The following is a 26409-nucleotide window of genomic DNA, read 5'->3' as shown; positions in this document are numbered from 1 at the left end:
ATTAATAACAAAATGCAGTACAAAAACATGCGAAACAAAATTAGACTAGTAACAGAACTGATAGTAATTTTCATCTGAATAATGTTGTAGTTAAATAGCAACAAACACTGACATCTAGTGGTTATAGAACATGTAATACTCGTTTGTAAATCAAATACAGCAACATAGTATACGTATTTCTATTGTACATTAATAATTCGTTTTCCTCGCGCATGCAGAGCCTGATAGAGGGGTGAAAGAACATCATGCGAGTCCGGAGCCGTAGGTTGCCAACCCCTGGTCAAGCGTGTGATCGAAACAAGATGCATGATGTATTATTGTTGTTGAAATGTATTATTATTATATAAATTGAACAAGACTGTGCGAGAGCAAAAACGCGACCTGCGATCTGGCGAGGGATGACTAGAAAGCCACCATTTTGAACAGATTTAAGGAATTTGTAATTTAAGAAGAAATATATTCATTTTTTTTTTAAACAAAGTGGGGCAAAATGTAATAAGTTTAAAAAAAGATGTTTGTTTTGTCTAATTGTTGTAGTGTTAACTATGTGTACTAATCATTACATTACAGACGCGGTTACTCTAGAATGCATTTAAAAGGTCGGAATAATCGTTTTCCGTGTGGTCTCGTCGAGCCTTTTAGGCGGTTGAACGCGTCACCAAGGAAATGATGCCAGTCAGATGCATTAAGGGTGAATGGCTCGACGGTCACGCCACCCTCGAAAATTTGAAGTCAAAAAAAGATTTTCACTACTCTGGATTACGGTAATCTGTCGTCACCGAGTGACGTTTCCACCTTCAACATAAGTGGTTTGACACATGCATGGGCGTCACACCGGTTTGGACGTTAAAAAGTTCTAAAATAATCTCTTGGTGATCAATCACACATTAGTTCACATAAGGGAAATTAAAACTCTCAAATTGGAATTGCTGTGGTTGAGAGTGAACAAAAAAAATCTTATTTATTTTAAACCAAGTACATTTTTAGTTATTGAACGAGTTAACACATACTTTATTTTCTATCACAACTACAAAACGCTTCTTGGAGAGTTGTCATTCTCCCAGTATGAACTCATCGTTGCCCGGCTGCGAATTAATTACAGTAAAGTATTTAGTGACATGATTCGAAATCCAAACCGCTGATGTGGACGAATGCTTTTATTTTGAAGGTGAACAAAGCCGCTCGTTGGGGGCAAATTACCGTAATACAATGTATTAAGAATCGATGTGTCGGCTGCCTTGACTTCAATTTTCCGAGTGGGGGCTGTTCTAGGCGCAGTCGAATGGCCACCAAGACGAGACCACTCCAAGTTGATACGGAGCATTTGAACGCGCTTTTCTTGTCCTTATTGTCCTTGTGTGTAGCCAGCGATGCCTGCCTGTGACCAAAATGATTCTTCGGTTCTCCGGGGGAAGCCATAACCCGTAAGAAAGCGCCGTGTGACTTTTCATGCTGTCCGGACAAACTGAACGCTAGCATTCAGTGGCTAGCTAGTTAGCTTTAATCCTGTAATCTCACGAGTTAGCCTCGAAAGTAGACGCAAAGTGAACCTTGCCAATGCACCCGCGTGGTACATTATTTAGTGCCAATTCAGATTGTGGCGTTCTGAATAAATTATGTATTTTAATGAGAGACAATCTTTGGCGGTAGTGCTAATATACGACCACAATGTTGTCTAATGTTTTTATGAATCCAGTGATTATATTGTTTTCAAAAGTAAAATATGACGAAAGCTTTATTTTATGCCTTATTAGGTCCGTGGAATACGTTTTAAAATACAAAGCCCATTCCAATGAAGTAAAATAATAAAGAAAATGTGATGTAACACAGTGGTATAATAAGTTCACGTCCTAAAAATTAAAGTTAATGATTACTTGATAAAACCAATAATGTTGATCTCTTTGCACTTTAATCTTCTTTTCTTTGTAGTGTATTCGGTTAAATAGAGGCTTAAAAAATATGTGATTTGGACCATTTCAACACTGATTATTACTATTACTTTTTAAAATATATATACAAAATCTATGTTTAGTGATTTTCCTTACCTAGACCACACCCTGACAGTTCAGATTTAGATACTTTTCAACTCATATTCTACAAATGCGATATTAATCAAAAATGCTATGTAAAAATGCTATGTTTTGAATAAAGGCTGCATAGAATCTTCTGTTATGAAGAAACATTTTCTGTCAACTTCCCCTTTAAATATTCCAATTAGCGGTTGTTCTGTTTGGTGCTCATTCCACATGTTTATTTAATTCAAACCAAGTTAGTCGCCTCGATTAGCAAAAGTCATCTGCGTTGATTAAAAAGCGTGTGTCACAAATATGTTTGTCCTTTTCCAGGAACACCTGACTTTGACAGTGTGCGTTGTCACCGCTTCTATTAATAACTTCCCGAAGAAATGGCGAAGGAGCACAAGTGCGGCATGGCTGAAACATTTGTTCTGGCCGGATCCAACGGCCTCAATGGGCAACTGTGGCACACAGCGACAAATAACTCTCAGCAGGCAGGTCACATCCCCGGCGCCAACCATGTGTCCAGAATGGCCCGCGTGGCCTCCGACGTCAGGCACACGTGCGCCGCTTACGTGTTAGCGCTCAGGCCGTGGAGTTTTAGCGCCTCGCTCACTCCGGTGGCCCTCGGCAGCGCGCTGGCGTATAAACTGGAAGGATCAGTGGATTTGGTCGTCCTCATGGTGTGCGCGGTGGCCGTGTTGGTGGTGCACGGTGCCGGTAACCTGGTCAACACCTACTACGATTTCTCCAAAGGTATCGACCACAAGAAAAGCGATGACAGGACTCTAGTGGATGAAATCCTGGCGCCCCAGGACGTTGTCATGTTTGGAGCCTTGTTGTACTCTTTGGGGTGCTTGTGTGCCACGTTGCTCTTTTTTCTGTCTACACTCAAACTGGAACATCTCGCCCTTATTTACTTCGGGGGCCTATCCAGCTCTTTTTTGTACACAGGGGGTAAGTAACACCACAAAAACACATTTCAATCCTAAATTCCGGGAGTTATCTGAGCTTGAAATGGGTGCAGCTGTACAAAATACAATACATACATATTGATTTATATAGCGCTTCAACAGCTGAAGCTGTAACAAAGCGCTTGGAGAGGAAAAAAGGGAAGACCATTGCCAGAGGTCTGACCAGCACTTTATCGTCACGCCCTGCAAAACAAACCAAAACCTGAACAAATTCAGGAATGGCGCTCCACGTCTTGCTTTTCAATTCGCGAATAAATTTGGAAATGGCAGTGAATGTTACTTCTGGATCGAGTGAACGCTGCTCACCCGCACACAAAACAAGTTCTTATCCCGTAACTGTAAAGTGTCCTTGAGAGTTTTGAAAGGCGCTTAGAAATTATTATTATTATTATTATTATTATTATTATTATTATTATTATTATTATTATGAATAACTTGTTTGATAATTTAAAGTTTAAAAAAACTCATTGTGGATTGCATACGACAATTTGAAATTTTAGTTCGGACAAGCATCATGTCACTTAACGTGCGTGATTTGCTTTCGTGGACCGAATAAAATGAAGTGGCGAACCCGATTTGGCCCCTGGGCCTTAACTTTGATACCAGTGCTGTATACATTTTTCACTTTTAAACTACAGTGTTCCTATCCACAAATAACCCCCACACACCTCCAGCAAATAACAATGACATTCCAGACAACTTTAGCTGTTTATTACTTTGTGAAATTTCCTTCATTTTGCTTTGACTGCAAATAAACTTGCACAGAAATGGCACTGCAGTCATTCAAATAATTTGATTGTGTGGCGTTTGTATGCTCTTCCCGGGCCAGTGTGGGTTTTCTCCGGGTACTCCGGTTTCCTCCCTCATTCCCAAAACATGCATGACAGACTGATTGAACGCTCCCAAATTGTCTTGAAGTGTGAGTGTGAGCACGAATGGTCGTTTGTCTCTATGTGGCCTGCGATTGGCAAGAATTTTGAATTTTGCTTGTCCTCATGGCGTCTCTTTTTAATCCCTCAGGAATTGGTTTAAAGTACGTGGCCCTGGGAGACGTGGTCATCCTGATCACTTTCGGACCCCTGGCCGTCATGTTCGCACACGCCGTGCAAGTGGGCTACCTGTCGGTCCTGCCGCTCGTATACGCCATCCCACTGGCCCTCAACACGGAGGCCATCCTCCATAGCAACAATACCCGAGACATGGACTCGGACAAGCAGGCGGGCATCGTCACGCTGGCCATCCTCATCGGGCCAACGCTCTCCTACGTTCTCTACAACCTGCTGCTCTTCATCCCTTACGTGCTTTTTTGCATTCTGGCTACTCGCTACACCATCAGCATGGCGCTGCCCTTGCTCTCGCTGCCGATGGCCTTCCCCCTGGAGAAGCAGTTTCGTAGCAGGTGCTACACCAAAATCCCCCAGAAAACAGCCAAGCTGAACTTGCTCATGGGACTGTTCTACGTTTTTGGCATCATTTTGGCACCTAGGGGCAGCCTGCCTTTACTATGATTCATATTCAGTTGACTGTGTACTTGACATGCTTTAATTTATTGTCTTAATTTATGTGTAGTGTGGAAATAGAGAGTTTAGCTTTTTCTCTCTCAGACACGTAATAAATTAAATTAATCGGTTTTAAGGTCAATGGATAGTTGCCATATTTCTTTTGAAGCAGATGCCACTAAATAACGATACAATGTTGATTTTGGTACTCCTTTGTTTCAAGATACTGTCATTTTTTACAATGTGTTATTTCTTTTGGGGGAGTGCCAGCCAAATAGTGTCTCTTTGCTTTGCTTTGTAATAAAAATTGATGACGCTTTAATACGTTGTGTTCGTTTTTTTTATATTACAGACTAATACATGAAATTGTGGGCGGATCATATAAATTGTCGTCATTGGGGCGTTCCACTGAACGACCAAAAAGTCGCGTTGCAAACTTAAATTGACCAGCAGGGGGTGCTGTTGGACCATCGTTAAAATGTGCTTTACTACTGGAAAGCGGTGTTGTGTTTGAATATCCGAATTATTTTTTTTTTGTCGAACTTCAACCTAGCCACCTTGCGATGATGCTTAAAATCTTTATGCAGCTAAATCTGTTCACTGCATTTCATTCTAGAAGTCTTCGATCTCGTAGAAATAATTAGGATCCCCTCCAGTTGTACTTTGACGAGGGTGATAAAACACGGCCGGCCAAACTCGTGCTTTGATGTTTTTTTCTTAGTAACCAATGAATGTAAATGATCAAGTTTTACAAAGCCACGTATGACATGACTTGATTTACAGTGTTGAGTGCGTAATTTCCTGATGAATGTAACTGGGGTCTCTCAATTGGGTATTATACAGACAATAAAACGGGTACTAAGATTACGACTACTACTATTACCACCACTTGTGCTCCACTCACATAAAAAAAACCAAGCCAAGTTAATCGAACTTTATAAAATTGTCCGGAGGTGGTTGGTTCACATGTTCCCTCTGCTGCGACCAATTAACCACGAAAAGGCAGGACAACTGTATTGTGATTAACCAACCATCAATTTTCTACGCCGTTTATCCATCCATCCATCCATCCATCCATCCATCCATCCATCCATCCATCCATCCATCCATCCATCCATCCATCCATCCATCCATCCATCCATCCATCCATCCACCCATCCATCCATCCATCCATCCATCCATCAATGACTATACGATTGAATAGTCACCTAGGTAATTACCGTACATCCTTATAAAATTAGTAACAAAATCCCGTAATCATATTAACAGGAGTACCCGAATGCCCCATCCTTCATGACGTCACACATGGGCGTGTTGTCATGGCCGTGTGCTGCGACCCCCTCCAGTTTTGTACACATTTATTCCCTTTAAAAGTACCCATGCCGTTGTTGATCTGAGACCGGATTATGGGATTATTGCTTGACACAAAGTAGACACCCTTGACAAAGATCCGGTGAGTAACTGCACTGTGAAAGAAATTGTTTTTCCACGTCAATCAACGTTGCCAAACATGGGTTAGCTTGCTAGCGTCAGCGTTTGACAGGCTAATAACACGCACCAAGTCCTCTAGTCATCTCCAGACAAACTCAATATGTCGGTCACTAGTAGTCTGGTTTGGTTCGGAGTGGTCTGTTCGTACGTTCTCCCAACTGACCGAGTATCACTTTGTGTGAAGAAAGTGCTTCTGTCGTGGCTTGTGAGCGGAAAGCAGGTGATTTTCACTTGACAGCCGACTATGGGGTTATTTCGCCTAGGACGTCGCTGTGTGTTTTGAATGTGTAATTATCTTCACAGGCATTCGACGATTGAATTGATATCATTGACAGCCATCGTAAGGTCCGTGTACGAGTACGCACTTTATCCTCATGTAAGACAATTCAGTGCGTAAATAAATCAAACTCTCTTACTAATAGTTTCCTCTACTAGTAAAATACATCTTTATATATATAGCGCATTCACAACAGCTTCCACCGTAACAACGCTTTATAGAAAATTCAACAACTTAAAAAAATTAAAGAGAACAACATCTCACTTTTGACCAACGAGTAAGCAATTTAAGCTTGCTAGGAAGCTACAGTGCTGCACCAATTATGCCACTCAACCAAAGTACAAGTTACAGTATGTGTCAAATACCACTTCAGCCTCTTGGGCCCGACTTGTAGTATCTAGTACAGTAGTACTGTCGTTGATGATTTTTTTATTATAGAGGATTAAATTAATGGCACAAAATAATGTTTTTGTTTGACAGTACATTAACCTGGCAAGAGACTGCTTGAATATTTTTTCTTAATATTTGCCAAAGTGCTGCTTATTGTAAATTGAGTTTGCTTCCATCATATGGTACTTGTGAGTAAAAAAAAAACACATAATAACAATCGAGATAATACTACATTTAATTTTGAAAGTGCTTTTCTTTGTACTCAGACACTTTACAAGATGGACAAAGGATAAAATGTTTTAAGGTGGAAGAAAGCAGTTTTGGTGAGAGGGGAGTCATAATGATGACTTGTGTTTAGGAAAAAAAAGAAAAACTTGTACGTCACTCATCTGACCACGCACTATTGAATCGAGTTTTTATGACTTTTTTTTGGGTGGTCTGACAAAATATCTTTCTCACTCCAAAAACGTTTTAGGCCAAAGAATGTTGAGAAAACATGATTCAAAAAATCTGTCAGATATTCATCAACATGAATCGATCAATACAAATGGATCCTGATCCATTGGATAAAGATGTATGCACAGTGGATTTTGAAGCCTTTTCCTTGCACCAAGCTTTATATTTAAATCCAAATGGAATCTCAATGGAATCCAACTTTAATTTCATTGAATCAAAATAAAATCTCAATGAATCTCAATTGAATCTTGATGGAATCCAAATTGAATCTCAATGGAATCCCAAGAAATCCAAATAGAATCCAATTGAATCTCAATGGAATCTCAAAGACATCCAAATAGAATCTCAGTGGAATCCAAATGTATCTGAGAGGCCATTCGCTCATCTATTTATTACACACACATATCGATACAATGACAGGAGTTGAAGAGAGCAAACATTATCTAAAATATTTATAGAATTACAATTGTCATTTGTATTTGGTTGCATGACTTTGCATCAGACGGCGCACAGTCAGTTTGAGTTTTGAGATCGACACAATGGTTGTTCTCAAAATTAGATACAATCTCATTTCTGGTATTTGCTCAAGGGTGATAGAAACCATTCAAAATGACTTGATTGAAATGTATTTTACACACTCAATTTATTTCTATGCTTACCATGAAAGGTTACAATTCATACTGTTGATATGCGCTTTGGGCCAATATCACTCAGTCCTCACTTTGTTTTCAAATTCCCTTGAACACTTCCTGTCATGTTCTCATCTTTTGATTTTTTTTTTGGTTCAGGTTTGTACCAAATATGTAGAAAATATGCAAGGACCAGCATGTGACCTAATGTTGACTCGGACTTGAGAAGAAATGATCAAAAAGGTACTTTACGTTTTTGCCCTTTGAGATATTCCAAAGTTCTTTTCCATAGGACACAGTGTCTTTGTGTGACCGTCCCCTCTTTTTTTTCCTAATTTAATTTGATTACCTCGCTTAAACAAGCATGGCTATCATTGATAAGACAGCTCGAGCCATGTCCTTGAGCAACAACTGTCAGTGAGGGAGACGAAAAGCAGCCTGTTCCAAAAACAAAAGGGCAAGGTTCACTTTCAAACCAAATACAAAGACTGCGGCCGAGAGGCTTCACTCCCCCATTAGTGAGATGACTGCTTGCTGCACGGCGCTTTCCTAAACCGTCCCGTCTGCCGTCCTACCCGGAAAAAATGGCGTTGTCGCGGCACATCCAGTTGCCTGACATATTCAAAAGCGGCCTGAAGACCATTGGGAGTGAGTATCTTCATCCGTGATCATTTGTGAAAGCGCGTTTGTTTATCCTTGAAAGGTCGATGGCGTTGAATGAAACTGGAGTTGGTTTTAAAGTCTCTTTGCTGACGTTTTGGAAAACGTCGACGTCCCGTTTGGGTGTTTGGACGGTGTGGATTGAAATGGGAAAATGTAGCGTCTTATTTAACCTCGTCACCTTTGTGAAGAAATGTGTTCTGATGGGTTATTTACTCAGGGCTTGTATTGATTTTTGGCAAAGTCCTTTGGCCATCGAGCGATACTGACATCAGCCAGTTTCAGCCGCTTTTTTTTATGTACAGTACGCAGTGTTAAAGGACAACCGATGTCACTTTTTTGTTTTTTAACTGACACCAGAAAAACGTTTTATAGCATCTAAAATACCCAAAACATGAAGTATGATATTTTTAGTCAAATGCAAAACACCAATAAAAATGACTTAAAGTGTCCAAAATCTGCAAAAAAAATTGAGCTGCGAATTGGGCATTTTCAGAAAGTCCCGCCCCTAGTTTGTGACGTCACTGCAAGACGTCTTGCATTGCTTGTGAATCAAAACAATGGCTTCAGATTCAGAGAATATGCTTTCTTGTTACACATCCAGTTATGAATATGATTCAAATAGTTCTGAAGAGGAAAGCATACATGTTTGCAATCGATTAAAGAATTTATTTGGGCCATTTTGAGGCAACATTGGGGGACAATCTCTCACAAAAAAAGAGGCACAAAATGGCGACCAGCTCCGGTGAAGAATGAATCTGCCCGTTTCCACAGGTTGATATATTCCTGGCGGCTTTTGGGTGTAAGATATGGGTTAAAAAAAAAACAGTACAGCAAAATACATTGACGTGATGGAAAGACGCTACAATGCGTCTTTTTTACGGTAAGGAGGCGGTCCTTTTCTGACGTCACGTACGGACTCGTCACCAACTCGAAAACAAGACTTCCTGAATATTCAGCGCGAGTCTTAAAACGTAAAATATAGCTATATGCTGTAGAATCTTATTAAAATCCGCCCAGTAGAAGTCATTTGAAGCCATTTTACAAATTATAGACACAAATTGTACGGAGACGTCGGTTGTCCTTTAAAGGTGTGCGGATACCATTGCGTTTTAGTCGTGATTAGCGGCGTTGCAACCCGCTGGTCTATTTTATGTGGTGCATCTGTTCTTGTTGTTTACAAATTTTTAAAATGCGTTTTTTTTATTGAAAAAATTAAAATGATTTATTTTTAGGATTATGTTAAATTAATATTAAGAATACTAATCCAAAGTTCTTCGGCTGTCATTTTATTTCCTTGCTTTTTACTTTTGTTTGAATTTTTTGCAAAAGTACCCATTCTTTTTTTTTGTTTGTCACCATTTAAATTTATTTACACTAACTGACCTGTATCATCAAACTCTCGCTCTTGCAAACAATCTTCTTCTTACACTAAATTGCCCACCAGGCTTTTTTTTAATCATGTGAAACTGGCAGTGGTGGACCGTCATTGCTGCTGGCCTAAAAATATCTGGATCACAGACTGATGTTAATTAGATTTCGTCCATAAATTATTATTCAATAATTCCAAATTGTCTTTCAGCTTCCTTTCATTGATATCCCCCCGTTTTCTGCTTCCAGATGTCATTTAACCAATCACATTTCAGCCATCATTTGTTACTAGGGTCAGAAGTCTACCCGAACGCCTTCACAATCAGTTCTTCGGGCCCTCTAAAATAAAATACGTTTTGATAACTGTTGTTTTAACCAATCAGATTTCTCACAGGCCTTATTTCCTGGCTAACGGCACCCTCTAGTGGACTACTGGTAAATCACCCCCATTTTTCTTATGAGTCGCAGCTGCTCATCCTGCACCCGAACCTTTTTACATTCAGGTAGAGAACTCCTTGAAGGGAAAATCCGAAAGGAAAAGAAGAAAAGAAGAAGTCGCAGCTGTAGCTGCAGTAACTGTTGTTCAGCAGAAAAAAAAAGTTTTATTCTGTGACTGTAAAGCATCCTTCAGAGTTTTGAAAGGCACTTCTAAATGACATGTATTATTATTATTATAGTCTGAAAATACTTATTTGGGTTTGGATTAATTCAGACGTAGCACTACTGAAGGCTCACTGCTGGATACTGGTATGCTAATTCAAATGACAATATATGACAATGTGCACAAATATGGTTATTTTGGACCCCCCCCCCCCCCCCCCAAAAAAAAAAAAAAAAAAAGCTTTTTTTCCCAAAATTTTAATGCTCCTGTCCTAAATCAGATTCATTAAGAGTTCATGAGTTGATCAATAGTAGTTTTGTATTTCAAACTGTATCTCCTTGACTAAAAATGAATTGTGGCCAAGTATCAAATCATTCAAGAACTCTTGTGTCCATGGGAAAATGGCAGAAAAGTTACCAGCATCCTGATTTTTCTTTCCACCTTAACGTGGCGTGTCCACCACACAATTCTACCACTTCCAGTGTAATTGTATTCAAAACAAGGGCTGGAGTGTGTGTGGATAAAAGCCACATGCTTCAAACAGCCGCGCATGTGAGCATGATTCATTTTTCCATTTCGGAGCAGCTCCACAGATGATTATCAGTGAACTCAGCCAGGCCTGCTTGTGTCAAGACTGACAAACACGTCGTATATCTTTGCACTGCGCGACCTAAACACTGACAAGTGGGGGTGGAGGTGGCTGTGAGGTCTCATCTTTATGCTAACACAAAGCCAGTTTTAACCATTTCAAAGCTCATTGCGTGTCAAAACATTTTTTATGAATATTCTCTCAGCCCAGCGGACACTTTGGATGACAAGTTAGCACTCCTGCCTAGGTGGGTTTTCTCAGGGTACTTCGGTTTCCTCCCACATTCCATAAACACGAGTGGTAGCTTAATGGAATGCGCTAAAATGTCCCAAGGCGTGATTGTCCACTCTAGTGGTAGTACTTCTATATATGACCCATGATTGGCTGGCAACCGGTTCAGGGTGTCCCTTGCCTACTGGTCCAAGACAGCTGGGATAGACTCCCACACACCCGTGACCTTTGTGAGGACAAAGTGGATCGGAAAATGGATGGATGCATTGAAAATATATACTATAAGGATAGTAATTGCTGTAGAATAGATTTGATTTAAAACATTTTTGAACAGAATGGCAAGAATTTAGAATTTTGGCTGTCCTCATTATGTCTCTTTTTAATACCTCAGGGATTGGGTTAAAGCAGGGGTGTCAAAGTCATTTTTTTGCAGCGGGCCACATTGTAGTTATGGTTTCCTCTCGAGGGCCGTTATGAATTTGGGGAACCCATTAGAATGTTTAAATCCCTTCAAATATTACATATAGAGCACACAGCAAATTAATGAATAACTCGTTTTCAAATCTGAAGTCAAGAATAATGACTTTTATTGTGGTTGACATCCAAAAATATGAAATTTTGGCTCAGATTTTAGCAATCATCATGGAATTTAACAAGTTTGATTTGCTTTCGCGGGCCGAAAAAAATGATGTGGCGGGCCCGATTTGGCCCGCGGGCCTTGACTTTGACACCTGTGGGTTAAAGTATTCGGCCCTGGGAGACGTGGTCATCCTCGTCACTTTCGGACCCCTGGCCATCATGTTTGTATAAATTATGTTGTGGACTAACACCTGTCTTCCGCTTGTTGTTTATGTGTGGAAGAGGTTGATGTTGTCTTGAAGCGTGGAGGACAGTCACCGGTCCATCTGTTGTTGAGGGCTGAGATCTTTAATCCTTCACCTCTTTTGAACTCACTGGAAGCAACTTGTTTTAAAAATCAACATCAAGGTTGCCTTCAATCACGTGTGCAACACCTGAAATGGTTCTTGGGCTCTGTTTATTTTGTCTAGAAAAACAAAGAAACCTTCGAAGTAAAACACTGTTTCCCGTTCTACTTGGAATTTCTTCTGAATGTGTCAAATTCCCTGAAAGCTGTAAGGTTTATGATAAACAGGCTACATTTCAACACTCTCTTACTCATGGTGCCTTTTGAAAAAAAAAAACTGAAAAAAAGCCTCTGTCGAAACCTATTTATAACTTGTAACTATATTTGACTCTCAAAAAGGGCTCACCTAATCAGTTTCTGCGCAGGGAATTGTTTTTGTCTCCGTCATCCTGTCACCTTGAAAGCTAAATTGAGACGATGTTTCCTTTTTAGAAGGTGTGAGCACCGAGAGTGAGTCCTTTTGACTCGAGCCTCGTGGTCAGTATTTCCCCAAAAAAAGAAATTGGCTAGATTTTTTTTCAAATTCAGTCAAGAGTCTGTTTTGGAATTTGCCGTTGTTTCCAGGATGTCACACATGAATTTATCTCCCAGTTTGAAATGGAATCTCTGAACAAAAGATCAAATTTAGCACTGCAATGATCAGCCCCAAATTGAAATTAATTTATTACACATCAATTAAATCAGAAAACCTTTCATCGTTCCACAATGGGGAAATTTGCAAAGTTAATCGATCTTTAATTTTAAAGAACGGATTCATTATTTGGGCATCGTTGAATTGAAATGTGTTCAAGTCTTTGGAATTTCAGTTATTGCTTTGATTATAAAACCGGTGTGATTGGGATTCAGCCCAATAAACGTCATTTGGAAGATTGGTTTGTCATCTAAGATTGAAAGATGTACTTAATATCGTCTACTGCACGGGTGTCAAAGTCAAGGCCCGGGGGCCAAATCTGGCCCGCCACATCATTTTCTTCAGCCCGCGAAAGCAAATCAAACTTGTGAAATTCCATGATGCTTGCTAAAATCCTAACCAAAATTTCATATTTTGGGATGTAAACCACAATAACAGTCATTATTCTTGACTTCAGATTTGAAAACTAGTTATTCATTAATTTGTTGTGCGCTCTATATGTAATATGAGGAAGGGATTAAACATTCTATTGGGTTCCCCAAATTCATAACGGCCCTCAAGAGGAAACCATAACGACAATGTGGCCCGTGGCAAAAAAATGACTTTGACACCCCTGGTCTACTGAATGTTTTGATAGCGTGAACGGTGTAACCTCAAAATTGGAGACCCCCAACAACAACAACAACAACAACAAAATCAAGTTCAGCTTGTTTGGTCATGAATAAATGTTTGACAGTCAAATCTCCCCCTCACCCACCCATTTCCTTTTTTTGAGGCATTTCAAAGATTAGTGAACAAAAGTGGTGAAAAAAAATGTTTTAAAAAACACTGGTTTCAATTACTGATTAGGTTACAAGAAAATGTTTACAATGTGTTTTATTTATTACCTATGGGAATTTTTAATTTTCAGTCGAGAGTTTGGCAAGCATCATTCAAGTTGGCCAGTGTCATTTGCTTTCGCGAGCCACTGTTTGAACCCGTGTAATCGTTGGTTGCAGCCATGGACGAAACACATTTGAGTATGATGCCATGCAGAGCAAAAAATAGCATTTGTCTCTTATTTGTTCTTGCGATCTGTGGATTTTTTTTTTTTTTTTTTGCCCTGAACTGGTTGTGTAGGAGTTCTCGCTTGAATCTAGCATGGCTTTGACTTGTCTGTGCTAGTCCTCGCCAGTTTATCTTTTGATGTGTAAGTCCACGTTTCTTACTCTGCACATGCTCACGATGACCAAACAGACAGTGGGTGGCCTCTTTGAAGGGGGGGGGGGGGGGGTGTTGTGTGTGTGTCTGTGTGACGGAGTGGGGTGATGGTGGTAGTATTTACTTATCTTTTTCTTTGGGTTAAATTTCCAAGGAAAAAAATCTGGATGCACGACGGATGCTTAAAACAGGTGATAGTGAGACAAAGAGGTTTTGCACCACGGGTATCAAACTCAAGACTCGAGGGCCAGATCTGGCCCGCCACATCACTTTTTTTGTGGCCCAAAAGCCAATGAAACTGGCCAACTTCCATGATACTTGCCAAAATCCCTGCCGAAAATGTAAAATTCTCATAGGTAATAACAAATATTTATAATATTGTTTTTCTTACCAAAGCAGGAATTGAAACCAGTGTTTTTCAACCTGTTGTTTTTCACCATGTTTGTTCACCGGTCTTTGAAATGCCTCAATGGGGGTAGGGGATGATTTGACTATGAAACATTCATTCATGAGCAAACAAGCTGAACTTGTTTTTTTTTTTTGGCATGATAATTGTGGTTTTGTTGGATCACACTGTTCACCCTTTCAAAGCATTCATTCGACAATTGGAATTAAATATTTAACTCATTCACAGCCATTCCCGAATGTATATGACTAAAACCCTGGCACTGGAGTGGAGTGGAGTAATTATAAGTGCCTTGCATGCTGGGTCCGAGAGGACAGTAATTTCATCTGTGCTGTATGTCATGCATATTAGCATATTTGACAATAAAGCTGACTTTGACACATTTTTGCACATCGTGTGGCTGTGAATGAGTTAAGTTGGAACTTTATCAAATGGATTTATAATGAATAACTCTTACATGTTTGCAGCGTAATCCAAAACTCTGGGTTTTCTCTGAGTACTCTAAAATTGTCTATGGTTGTGTGAATGATTGGTCGTCTCTGTGTGCCCTGTGACTGGCTGAAAAACCGGTTCAAAAGACAAAAATAAGAACACAATAAGTCCATTTATGAGCTTAAACGATCATTTCTTTCATTCAATTGAACATTTGAAGAGACATTACGACACACCATAAAATGGACGCCTCGATGTCCTGTGCGACCAATCGATGTCATGAGTTGTCCCCTGGAAATGACTGAGATGGTTTCAATCTACACTTCAATTTTAGTTTCTCCCATAATTGCTGCTGCTTTCCTGTTGACATTATTCCAAATGAAACAAGCTATCAGTCAAAAGTGCCAGTGTGGGAGTTCTTTGTGCTCTATAAATATCAACTAAAATGGCGGACAGAGTTACTGCCTGTTCATGGTGGTTTTGCTTTTTTGGTTTGTCACAAAAATAGAACATTCATGTCTTGGTGAATAGTATGCCAGAGGGCTTTGTTGTTTAGATTTTTTTGTTCTGTACGTGCATGCGTGATGTCATGCACCTCCCTTCTCTCGAATCAAGCAATCGCAAAGTCTTGGATAACGCAAGCTAGAAAAACAAACTCCGAGATTTGATTTGTTTTCTTTTTTCTCCTCATCTTTCAGTTCCCCCTGATCTGTTCCTGGAACCCACCTTGGTACCCTCCCTCCCTGCACTCTCATCGGCGCGGGCCTGCACAAAGGCCCGGAGGCGCAGCGGAAGCGACAGCGCTACCAGGCGTCCGTCTTTAAGCGCAGCCCCGAAGCCGGGCCGCGGTAAAGGCAGCATGGAGGTGGGCATGCGGGTAGTTCGTGGCACGGACTGGAAATGGGGGAACCAGGATGATGGCGAGGGCCACGTGGGGACCGTAGTGGAGATTGGGCGGCAAGGGAGCACCACCACCCCGGACAAGACGGTGGTCGTTCAGTGGGACAGCGGCACGAGGACCAACTACCGCACCGGTTACCAGTCCGCCTACGACTTGCTGCTGTATGACAACGCTCAAATCGGTAAGCACTTTTTTGGCTTGGGTCGACAAAATGGGATCTTCTGTGGTTTTAACTCATTCACTGCCAGACAATGTGTCCACTCCAGTGCAAGGGTGTTTTCATTTTCACTGAAATTTCAGGACCCGCACAGTATTGAGTTATAGGACTACATAAATATTCAATGCAGCTTAAAGGACAACCGACACATTTTTTTCGTTTCCTAACTGACATCAGAAAAACGTTTTATAGCATCTAAAATACCCAAAACACGCAGGCTGATATTTTTAGTCAAATGCAAACCTCCAATAAAAATGAGTTAGTGTCCCAAAACTACTTCAAAATGACCCCTAAAATGGCGAGTCTCAGAAGGTCCCGCCCCCTTGTTTGTGATGTCACACCAGGACGTCTTGCCGTGCTCTAGAATCAAAACAGTGGCTTCAGATTCGGAAAAGATGCTTTCTTGTTATTCATCCAGTTATGAATATGATTCAAATAGTTCTGAAGAGGAAAGCATAAATGTTTGCAATAGATTAAAGAAGTACAACGGACAGTTAGGACGGCGGAAAAAATCATTGGCACCGCCCTACCCACTCTCGAGGACTTGCACACTGCAAGAATCCGAACAAGGGCGCGGAAAATCCTACTGGACCCTCCGCACCCTGCCCACCACCTTTTCCAGCTACTCCCCTCAGGCAGGCGCTACCGATCCATGCGCACCAAATCCAGCAGACATTTAAACAGCTTCTTCCCCCAAGCCATTAACTCTTTGAACTCTTCAACAGTAGCCAAAATGGAACTGTATAGTGCCACTTAGCAGTTTTTTTGACGACGATACTAGTGCAGCGTGTTCTACCGGAAACAAATTCCTTGTGTGTCCTACATACTTGGCAATAAAGATGATTCTGATTCTGATCAATTCGAGCCGTCAGGACTCCAATGTAGCGTCCCAGAAAATGCACAAGATGGCGCCCAAGCCCCGTTGGAAATGGGCTGATTTGTCTGCTGAGAATTTGTGTCAGCTAGTATCAAATAGCAGTCTTGGTGCAACACACAAAAATTCACAATTGCGTTATTGATGTGTTTTCCTTCTAATTTCACCATCAACACGGATCAACACGATGTTTTCAGACCAAACAAAGTACCCAAAATGCATTGTGTGTCGCTTTCTCGGTCAGGGGCGTTCCCTCCGTGACGTGACGTCAGGACTCGTCACCAACTTGAAAACAAGACTTCCTGAATATTCAGTCTTAAAACGTAAAATATAGCGATATGCGGTGGAATCTTTGTAGAATACACTCAATGGAAGTCATTTCAAGTGATTTTACAAATTATGGACACAACTTGTCCGGAGGCGTCGGTTGTCCACAGACACTGAAGTGGCTGGGGAAAACCAACACCAGTCTGACGATGGTTACTTGCTAAAAGACATTCATACTGTTAGCGTTTTGCTGCGTTCATCTGTGACAAAGTTGAGTGTTGCCACGTGTCTGTTGTTTTGCATCAATATTCCTTCTTCTGCCTCACTGAATTTTTACGCCTTCATCTGCCGCAGGCGTGCGTCACTCCAATATCATCTGCGACAGTTGCAAGAAACACGGCATCATGGGAATGCGATGGAAGTGCAAAGTGTGCTTTGACTATGACCTGTGCACACATTGCTACATGAACAACAAACATGACCTGAGCCACTCGTTTGAGCGTTATGAGACGGCACATTCTCAGCCGTAAGTATTCTTCTTCGGGATGCTTCATCACCTTTAATTTAATCTCGGTCGTCATTGTGTTGTTGGACCAAACCCCGCTGGTAAAATCAGAGGGGTTAAATGTAGAACTTAAAGGACCGACAGTCTGCTTTGTTTTTTTTTCTGTATAGATGAGTGTTTTCCATTTACTTTCCAGTAATGCTATTCATGGCTAATTTATTTATTTTTGGGGCGGTTAGCAGAATGACACATACCGTTTCCTACTAATCTTGTGCATATGAGCAAGGTATCTGCAAAAATAAACAAACAAATAAATAAATAGAGAAATAAATAGGATAAATAGAGGATACATATAAATAATAAATATATATAAATAAATAATAATATAAATATGTATAAAATAAATAGTTACATTAATAGATGATTACATTATTACATGCATAAATCAATATATAAATAAATAAATAAATGAAATAAACCAAATACATAAATACCCAAACAAAATAAATAAACAAATGAACCAAATTAATAAACCACATAAATAAATAAGTAAATAAATTAAATGTGAAATAACACCTAAATCGGATTTTTTTATTTAAATGGCATTGATAACAGAGACGGAACATTTGAGACAAATAGATGTCATTCAACAGCCCCATGACTGTAAAGTGTCCTTGAGAGTTTTGAAAGGCGCTTAGAAATAATATGTATTATTATTAAAAGGAAACCAATGACTGATTCTGTATTTCAGCCGAAACAGTGAATTAATGTAATTTTATTATTGTGTGATTATGTGCAGTCATTGCCCAGCGTGGATACTCAGGCAGGTGTTTTCCTCCAATACATCGCTTCAGTTCACATAACCTGTCCGCTCAACATATTTTAAAGGTCTTTTGCATTGCAGAGACAATATATTTTTTCGATTTTTATTCTCAAGGGTTAGTCAGTGTGTACCCGGATATTAACCCTTTTGTTGACCCTGTAACCTGATAAACTGTCCAATGTAGTAATTGCTATCCCTAAAAGGGCCATGAATTCCAATTATGGGACATTCTTTGGAAAGTCTCATAGATATAATGTCATCATTATCGCAAGACTGCTGGTGTGCGATGTTTTTGCGTGTTCGATTTAGCTCACGTAAACCCAACGCGAGCCATGCCGGCTGCCCTACAACGATTAGTGAGCTGATTCCAAGCATCCCGTGTATCCCAATTTACTGGCCTAAGTTGTAGAATGCACTCTTCTGCATCAGTTCACCGCAGCGCTCCAATCTGCTGCCGGCGCTCCCTGAATGTCATCAGGATGTCCTGTACTCATTTAAATGAGGCGATATATGTATGACCTACATATTTTATGTAACAGATATATTTTAGTGTAAATAAATATCTTTATCTCTAGGTAGTTAGCTAACTAGCTAACTGGGTGCCTGGCTAGCTAGCTGACAGGCTGGCTGGCTAGCTAGCCGGCTATCTTGCTGGCTATCTAGCTGGCTAGCTAGCTACCTTGCTGGATAGCTATCTTGCTGGGTGCCTGGCTAGCTAGCTGACAGGCTGGCTGGCTGGCTAGCTAGCCGGCGAGCTCGATACCTAGCTGGCTAGCCTGCCGTCTGTATATCTGTCTGTCTCTGTCTATATTTGGTCCTATATTATTTTTTCAAATGTATTTTTTTTCAAAGCTAAAAACCACACCTAAAATAGTAGTGACAATTATTAAAAGGACAGTGTATATAGCTGTTTCTTTATGCTTTTTTGGGAGTGTGGGAGGTGGGGTGGCATTTTGTTGTTTGCTACCCCCACCCTCTTTCCTTGATTGGTTATAATTTGTTTTTTTGTGTCATTTAAACTGAAAATATTAAATTAAGTCCTTCAGAAGGAGCAAAACGGCAAAGAGCTCAGTGAATTTGACCACGTCTGCCTTCATGCAGTTGATGCTTGGATGGTCTTTTTGACTGGTGGTCTAATAAACGGAAGCAATGTACCTGTTAGCTTTCTCTTTCTCAATCTCCTATGAACAAAGCAGTGGCGTGTTTTTTTTCCCCCCACTCCTGTGAAATGCTACTGTGATAACTGAAATGTTGTTCTTGCCTACTACCTATTATCTAATAGTTTGACACCACTTGCAGTTTGGTGTAACAGAGATTGATTTTTCGCAGAAGTTGAGCTGAATACCCCCCACCACACTCCACACCCTGCTCAGCGGTGCCATTTTGTATTTGCGGAGTGTTACTTTATCCTTCCTACTCAATCAATACAGCCCTGTGCTTACATAATGTGAAGAAATTATATATTGTTTCACAGATTTACCTTTTATAATCCTATCAATAATAATAATAATAATAATAAATTTTCAACATCATGCATTTCTCAAATGAATTATTGCTTTTGGTTGAAAGAGAAGATTCTGATTAACTTTTGTCTAGGATTTTGTGTGAGATGCATTGGGTGACAGAAAGTTCTGCACTATGCAATGTTTTCATTTCATTTTTTTTTCTCTCTGTCTGATAATTTTCCCCCTGGAGCGCGTCTTAATGGCAGTCATGGGGCCCAACGTTTTTTGTTTTTGGAATAGACATTTTAGTCTGGTTTCAGTGGAGATCCTTGTTCTAACTCCTATGCTCCGGCTCAAGTTGTTCTATTTGAAGTTCATTTCACGTTTTTGTTATGGAATGGAATTGTTAGCAAGTGTTTATCCAATTGCATTCGATGGAAATTATATGACCCTACATGAGTGTTTCTTTTGTTAAAAAATGAATGAGCATCGATGTTTTGTACATTGACAACTAATGTTAAAAGGCCAAATGAAGTTGCATTGATGTGCCGAATATGGTGCTACAGTATTTATTTCCATTAGAGATTTAATATATCGTTATGAAGATGTTGTGGAGAAATTTGACATCCAAAATAAAAAGCCATCGCTACTCTTTCAATACTTAAGAAAAAAAAACTCATATTGAAAAAAAAACAAAACACTTTTTTAGCACATAATAGCAGTGACAAAGAAATGTGTGAGTATCGTGATCTATGAAGTTATGTTAATAACTAATACAATTAATTTTGAGGCACTTTGGTGCTACTTGCCCACTCACATTGTCAATAAAGTCAATTTATGGAGAGGCTCAGACGTGCTACATTCCCCTTCCTCTGGTCCATAGCTTGGGTCCTAATCATAGGTGGCAGAAACACGCCTTATTAAAATTAAACTACACTCATGAACAAACTACTGTACTAGGAAAGACGAGTTTTTTAAATGAATTATTAATAACCAATTTTATTTCCGAATCACTCAAATTTGCATGCGAGGGTGTGGTGAGTAAATTCTTATTATTTATAATTTTGTTAATTGTGGTCAGTATACATCGTGGTATGTGTGTTTGTGTGCGTGCATGCTTCCACACGCTGACGGTGCTCGAAAGAGCATACGTGTGTGCCATATGTTTATGAGATGGTCGCTCCGCAGTTAGTTAATCGCCTCTGACACCCAAACAACCCACACGCAGCATCTGGGAATTTATCTGGGCATGTCCACCTGCTCTCGCATATCAAGCCGCACAACTTCCAACAGGTTGAAGCCTTTCCCACTGAACAATAATCCCGTACTGAGTACATTTTATTTTGCGGGATTTCATTGAACCACGATGCTCTGATATCCCAACATAATCCCTGCGGACTTGACATTTGTCAGTCACTTTGTGTTTTGCAATACAACAGCTGCTTTGACGCTTGCGTGCTTGTCTGATAGCTCACTGAAGGTAAACCTTGGCTGACTTGTTGACCGAGGATAGGAGTTGTAGCTCTACTGCTGCGATCCCGTCTGGTCAGAAAGGTGACATTTGGTCTTTCAGGATTAGAAATCTTGATCCCTTAATAGAGCTGTTGTCTTTCTCAGAATGTCTGTTTGGATAATGCCGTTGGTTGGCTTTGCTTTCTTCTTGTCACGTCATCGGGTCATTAACAAGGATAGCGTTCTAATAAATAACACTTTATTAAAGCTCGCTGAGCCAACATGCTATTATTTTGCCTCTCTGTGTCTCAATAAGAAAAAAGATATTTAACCAACCTCCCGCGATCACCCCCCCCCCCCCAATGATAAGCAACGGGCAGAATGCCCCCCCCCCCCCCCCTAAAATGAACAAAACAGAAAACCACAGTTAAAAATGAAAATGTCTCTAAAAGCCAATGGACTAGGAATCTAAATATATTTTTGTTATTTTGATATTTCATTTCCTTTCCTCTTCCTTTCATAAGTTTGCTGCTGTGAAATGGACATTTCTCCACTGTCTAATCTAAAAAAAACATAATCATGCATAAAGCGACACATGTCACCATCTCTGATTAAAATTTACAGAAGACCTGTGGAATTAAACAGCTTTCTCTGGTGCACACCCTAAATTTAACAAGTCCAACTGGCTTGTGTAAAATTAATTACAGTAAAGTCTTGTTATATCGATATTCTCAGGAGTCGGAAAAAATATCGATATAACCGGACTATCGATATATCCGATCCTGCGGCATGTAAATTTTCTCCTTGCGTTCATAGAAATAGTATCGTAATAAGCAGTACTATCGATATAACAAGACTTTACTGTATTTTTTTTTTTTTTTTGTCATCCCTTGCCATGGATCCTCAATTTTTCCTGTAAAGAATTTTTCTCAACCAGTGAGCAGTCGTTGCTGTCACTGACAGCAACGCAGCCTGTTCGGATATTCAAAATAATACCTTGGAGCGCCTAGTTTTGCCAGCGGAAAAGCTTTCATAGCCACTAGCTATTGTACAGCGCAAAAGTTGTGAGTGTTGTCGTGACCCGGGCCACCGTGAAAAGAGCTCAACGGGATTCAACAACAATCAACACATGACGTCGAGATGCCTGGTGTGAACTTGGCTCCTCTTAAGCGTTTAAGGCAACACCAATGCATTGCCCTGAGCTTGCTCGCTCTCTTAAAGCTCTGCTTTCAAGGATTAGCCTCCAAGCAGCTATCTTCAAAAGCACACTATTCCACTACAGTAGCTCTTTCCGAGCTCGGATGTTTGCTGCCGTCTTCTGCTGGAGATTTTTAGGAAACTGGACAAGTCTGTCCAGAGAATGAATTAAACTGAAGCTTCACATTTGAATGTGAAGCTAGATAAAGCCTTCAAGTTAGATTCCTGGTCAACGAAGCTTCACTGACATTTATTGACGGCATTCACTAGACTCCGTTTGTTTTTTGTTGTTGTTTTTTGAACCATTCTGCGATGTTATTCAGTTGAGATGAGCGTTGGCGTTTGATCTTTTCGAGAAAGTATGGGAATAGGCAGTTCCTTTGCACCAAGATCTGATCAAATCTTTACCATAAGGTAAGTTTCCTGAATTTGATTATTGAGTAGAGGATGTACCAAGTGATGCTCATGGGAGCCTGTTTTATTTATTTATTTGTTTGTTTGTTTGTTTTAATCTAATAAAATATTTGAGTGGATCTGGAAAGGTGTCATTTAAGAGGCGGTATCGTGAGTTCATATTTTATCAAAACAAATTCATGGAAATTGAATTTTCCCAGGACATGTGTGTCAAACTCACATTGGTGCAGCCCACCAATTTTTTTGGGGTGTATTATCCGCCTATTTATTTATGTATTTATTTATTTGTTTGTTTGCTTGCTTCCTTGTTTGTTTGTTTGTTGGCTTGTTTATTTATTTATGTGTTTATTTATAAGTTTATTGGCCCTAGGTGTGAGTGTGACTGTTGTATGTCTTTGTATGCCCTGCAATTGTCTGGCAACCAATTCAGGGTGTCCCCCGCTTAGTGTCCGAAGACGGTTTGGCTTGGCTCCAGCACCTCCCGCAACCCTAATGAGGAATAAGTGGTACGGAAAATGGATGGATGATTAGTTTATTTAATCGTTGATTCAGTCGGTCTGAACCTTCCCTTTTTGTTCTGCTAAATATCACGCAATTATGCAGTGATATGTATCGTCTGTATGTACCAATTCATGACGGGTGAGCTACATTGATTTGGTTTGTGACGTGTTTCAAAGATCGGACATTGTGTTTTGTTACCCTACTGTTTGTGTTCGAGGACAAAAAGTGCCATGCTTTCAAAGAGTTTCCTTTATTGTCTCTCCATGTTTTCGTCACAGGGTCAGTTTGGCACCCAGGCAGAACCTCCCTCGGTTTATCCTGAAAGGAATCTTCCAGGGGGTGAAGGTGGTCCGTGGACCTGACTGGGACTGGGGCAACCAAGATGGTGAGTGGTTTTTGACAGGGTTGCCGCCCCCCACCCTCCCTGTCATCTTGAATTGCCGATTGTACTGCCGTCTTGCCCGGGGATTGTTTTTCAAAGTGTTTCTATTCATCTGCCGCTCGGCTCGCCCGACCTCGCGTCATGTTAACATGCCTGCACATGCCCGTTATGCCTTTCGCCATTTCCATGTCGCTGTCCCGATTCTTTACTGCAGCTTTTTCATAACCCAAAGCCCCTTCACCCGCCATGTTCACATCGTCGACCTTAAAAATAATGATGTGTAGAGAAATGCCCCTCTGGGTTGTGGACGCGAGAAGTTCCTGTTGCGCAATCGAGAAATGAATGCTACTTTAAAGGACAACCGACGTCTCCGGCCGGACAAGTAGTGTCCATAATTTGTAAAATGGCTTCAAATGACTTATACTGAGCGTATTTTACAAAGATTCCACCGCATATAGCTATATTTTACGTTTTAAGACTCGCGCTGAATATTCAGGAAGTCTTGTTTTTGAGTTGGTGACGAGTCCGTACGTGACGTCACGAAAGGAATGCCCCTGACCGAAAAAAAGACACATTGTAGCAGTCCTTCCATCACGTCAATGTATTTTGCTGTACTTGTTTGGTCTGAAAACCTCGTGTTGCGCCAGAAGAGGGCGTCCAAGCTCCATGGAAGGAATTTATCAGCCTGTTGAACCGGGCTGATTCATTCCTCACAACAGCTCGGTGGCCATTTTGTGCCTCTTTTTGGGTGAGACATTTCCCCCCAATGTTGCCTCAAAATGGCACGGAATAAATTATTTAATCGATTGCAAACATGTATGCTTTCCTCTTCAGAACTATTTGAATCATATTCATGACTAGTTGTGTAACAAGAAAGCATATTCTCCGAATCTGAAGCCATTGTTTTGATTCTCCAGCAATGCAAGACGTCTTGGCGTGACGTCACGAACTGGGGGCGGGGCTTTCTGAAAATGCCCAAATCGCAGCTCATTTTTTTTGCAGATTTTGGACACTTTTTTTTCCAAGTCATTTTTATTGGTGTTTTGCATTTGAATGAAAATATCATACTGCGTGTTTTTGGTATTTTAGTTGCTATAAAACGTTTTTCTGATGTCAGTTAAAAAACAAAAAAGTGACGTCGGTTGTCCTTTAAGGCAAATACAAAATGAAAACTCTGTGTTTATTCCTGCTTTTGTTGTTCCTGAACATAGAGAAACTCCCCATTTCTGGGCTGGCGCAAATGAGTCAAAATGTCCTTTTAGAGGCTTTGAGATCAAAGACCTGGGGGTGTTGCAAAGGAGTCTGAGCATGCTCAATAACCACCAGCTTGTCACGTAGCCTTACGGGTCACTGGTTGATCTGGTGCGTTCGGGCACCGAGGGGAAAAAAGCACTTCGCCACCTGCCAATGCCGCAGTGGGAAATTGATCTATTTTTGCCACACATTTGTGTCGACCTCGGAACGCTGTGACCTCACCGCCTTCTATTTTCACCGGCATGATCTCTTACGTTCGCTGTAATCTGTTGTTGACATTTCTTCCCCTTTTTCTTCATGCCTCGAGTAACGCTGCTGACGTCTCTCAGTCTTCAAAAGACCTCTCTCTTGATCTCCTGTTTACCAACACTGATGATCTCTTGACGATTTGTTTACTTGTGTGTAGGCGGGGAGGGTAAAGTTGGGAAGGTAGTGGACATTCGTGGCTGGGATACGGAGTCCGGTCGCAGCGTTGCTAGCGTGAATTGGACTAATGGGACCACCAATGTCTATCGAATGGGGCATAAAGGAAAAGTGGACCTCAAATATGTTTCTGATGGCCAAGGGGGGTTCTACTACAAAGACCACTTGCCAGTACTTGGTGAGTTAGATTCCTTTACATATTGTGTACATTACGTAAAGTAACGTCAGTAGTTTTGCAATTGGCAGCGGGGTAAATAAAATAATAATAATAACGTCGACTCATTTGTCTATCCAGGGGAGCATGCAGAGCTGCAGCGCCAGGAGAGTGCTGATGGCCATTCTTTCCAGCAGGGTGACAAAGTCAAATGTCTCTTGGAGGTGGATATCCTGCGGCAAATGCAGGAGGGTCACGGGGGTTGGAATCCAAAAATGGCAGAGGTATTTTAATACTGTCTTCTATTGATTGTCATCCATATGGAGTGTTATAGTTTTCAATCCAGAAGACATTATATGGTCATGAAAACGTACCCACCGATTTTAATTCTCAAATTTGTTCATCACACGCTCATTGGATTGTGTTGCGTAATGCCATTCAAAAAAACGTATACAAATATATACATACGTATATATTTGTATACATATTTGTTTACTTATTTTTTTGAACCACAGTATGCAACACAATCATATTATGTTAATTTAAATTATATCAAATATGTGGCATCTGAAAACGCCATAGAAATCTTTGGAGTTAAAGGACTACCGACATCACTTTTTTGTTTTTTAACTGACATCTGAGAAACGTTTTATAGCATCTAAAATACCCAAAACACGCAGGATGATATTTTTATTCAAATGCAAAACACCAATAAAAATGACTTAAAGTGTCCAAAATCTGCAAAAAATTGAGCTGCGAATTGGGCATTTTCAGAAAGTCCCGCCCCCAATTCGTGACGTCGCGCCAAGACATCTTGCATTGC

The 26409-nt window shown here is 40.5% G+C and overlaps 2 protein-coding genes across 5 annotated transcripts in view; both read left to right on the top strand.

Annotated features, from left to right (window-relative positions):
- Window positions 1–1236: 1236 nt before the first annotated feature.
- On the top strand, window positions 1237–4804 carry ubiad1 (UbiA prenyltransferase domain containing 1). Its single transcript, XM_089002368.1, has 3 exons — window positions 1237–1424; window positions 2346–2972; window positions 4010–4804. The coding sequence occupies exons 2-3, from the start codon at window positions 2405–2407 to the stop codon at window positions 4495–4497; spliced, it is 1056 nt and encodes a 351-aa protein (XP_088858494.1). The 5' UTR covers window positions 1237–1424; window positions 2346–2404; the 3' UTR covers window positions 4498–4804.
- A 998-nt stretch (window positions 4805–5802) lies between these two features.
- mib2 (MIB E3 ubiquitin protein ligase 2) overlaps window positions 5803–26409 on the top strand; it is a 40590-nt gene continuing 19983 nt past the window's right edge. The window contains exons 1-7 of one of the 4 annotated variants that reach the window (XM_089009158.1): window positions 5823–5941; window positions 7891–7974; window positions 15476–15859; window positions 17391–17562; window positions 23652–23758; window positions 25416–25610; window positions 25728–25870. In XM_089009158.1, coding sequence (XP_088865284.1) covers window positions 15637–15859; window positions 17391–17562; window positions 23652–23758; window positions 25416–25610; window positions 25728–25870 — 840 coding nt within the window. In that variant the 5' untranslated portion in view covers window positions 5823–5941; window positions 7891–7974; window positions 15476–15636. Of the gene's footprint in view, window positions 5942–7890; window positions 7975–8166; window positions 8380–15475; window positions 15860–17390; window positions 17563–22562; window positions 22873–23651; window positions 23759–25415; window positions 25611–25727; window positions 25871–26409 lie in introns of those variants that run through there. The other 3 variants (XM_089009150.1, XM_089009142.1, XM_089009167.1) reach the window with 3 other exon arrangements.

The sequence above is a fragment of the Hippocampus bargibanti genome, linkage group LG01 (genome assembly GCF_051943395.1).
Source record: "Hippocampus bargibanti isolate YZ-2025 linkage group LG01, ASM5194339v1, whole genome shotgun sequence".
NCBI lineage: Eukaryota > Metazoa > Chordata > Actinopteri > Syngnathiformes > Syngnathidae > Hippocampus > Hippocampus bargibanti.
This window is presented reverse-complemented; position numbering and strand designations above follow the sequence as displayed.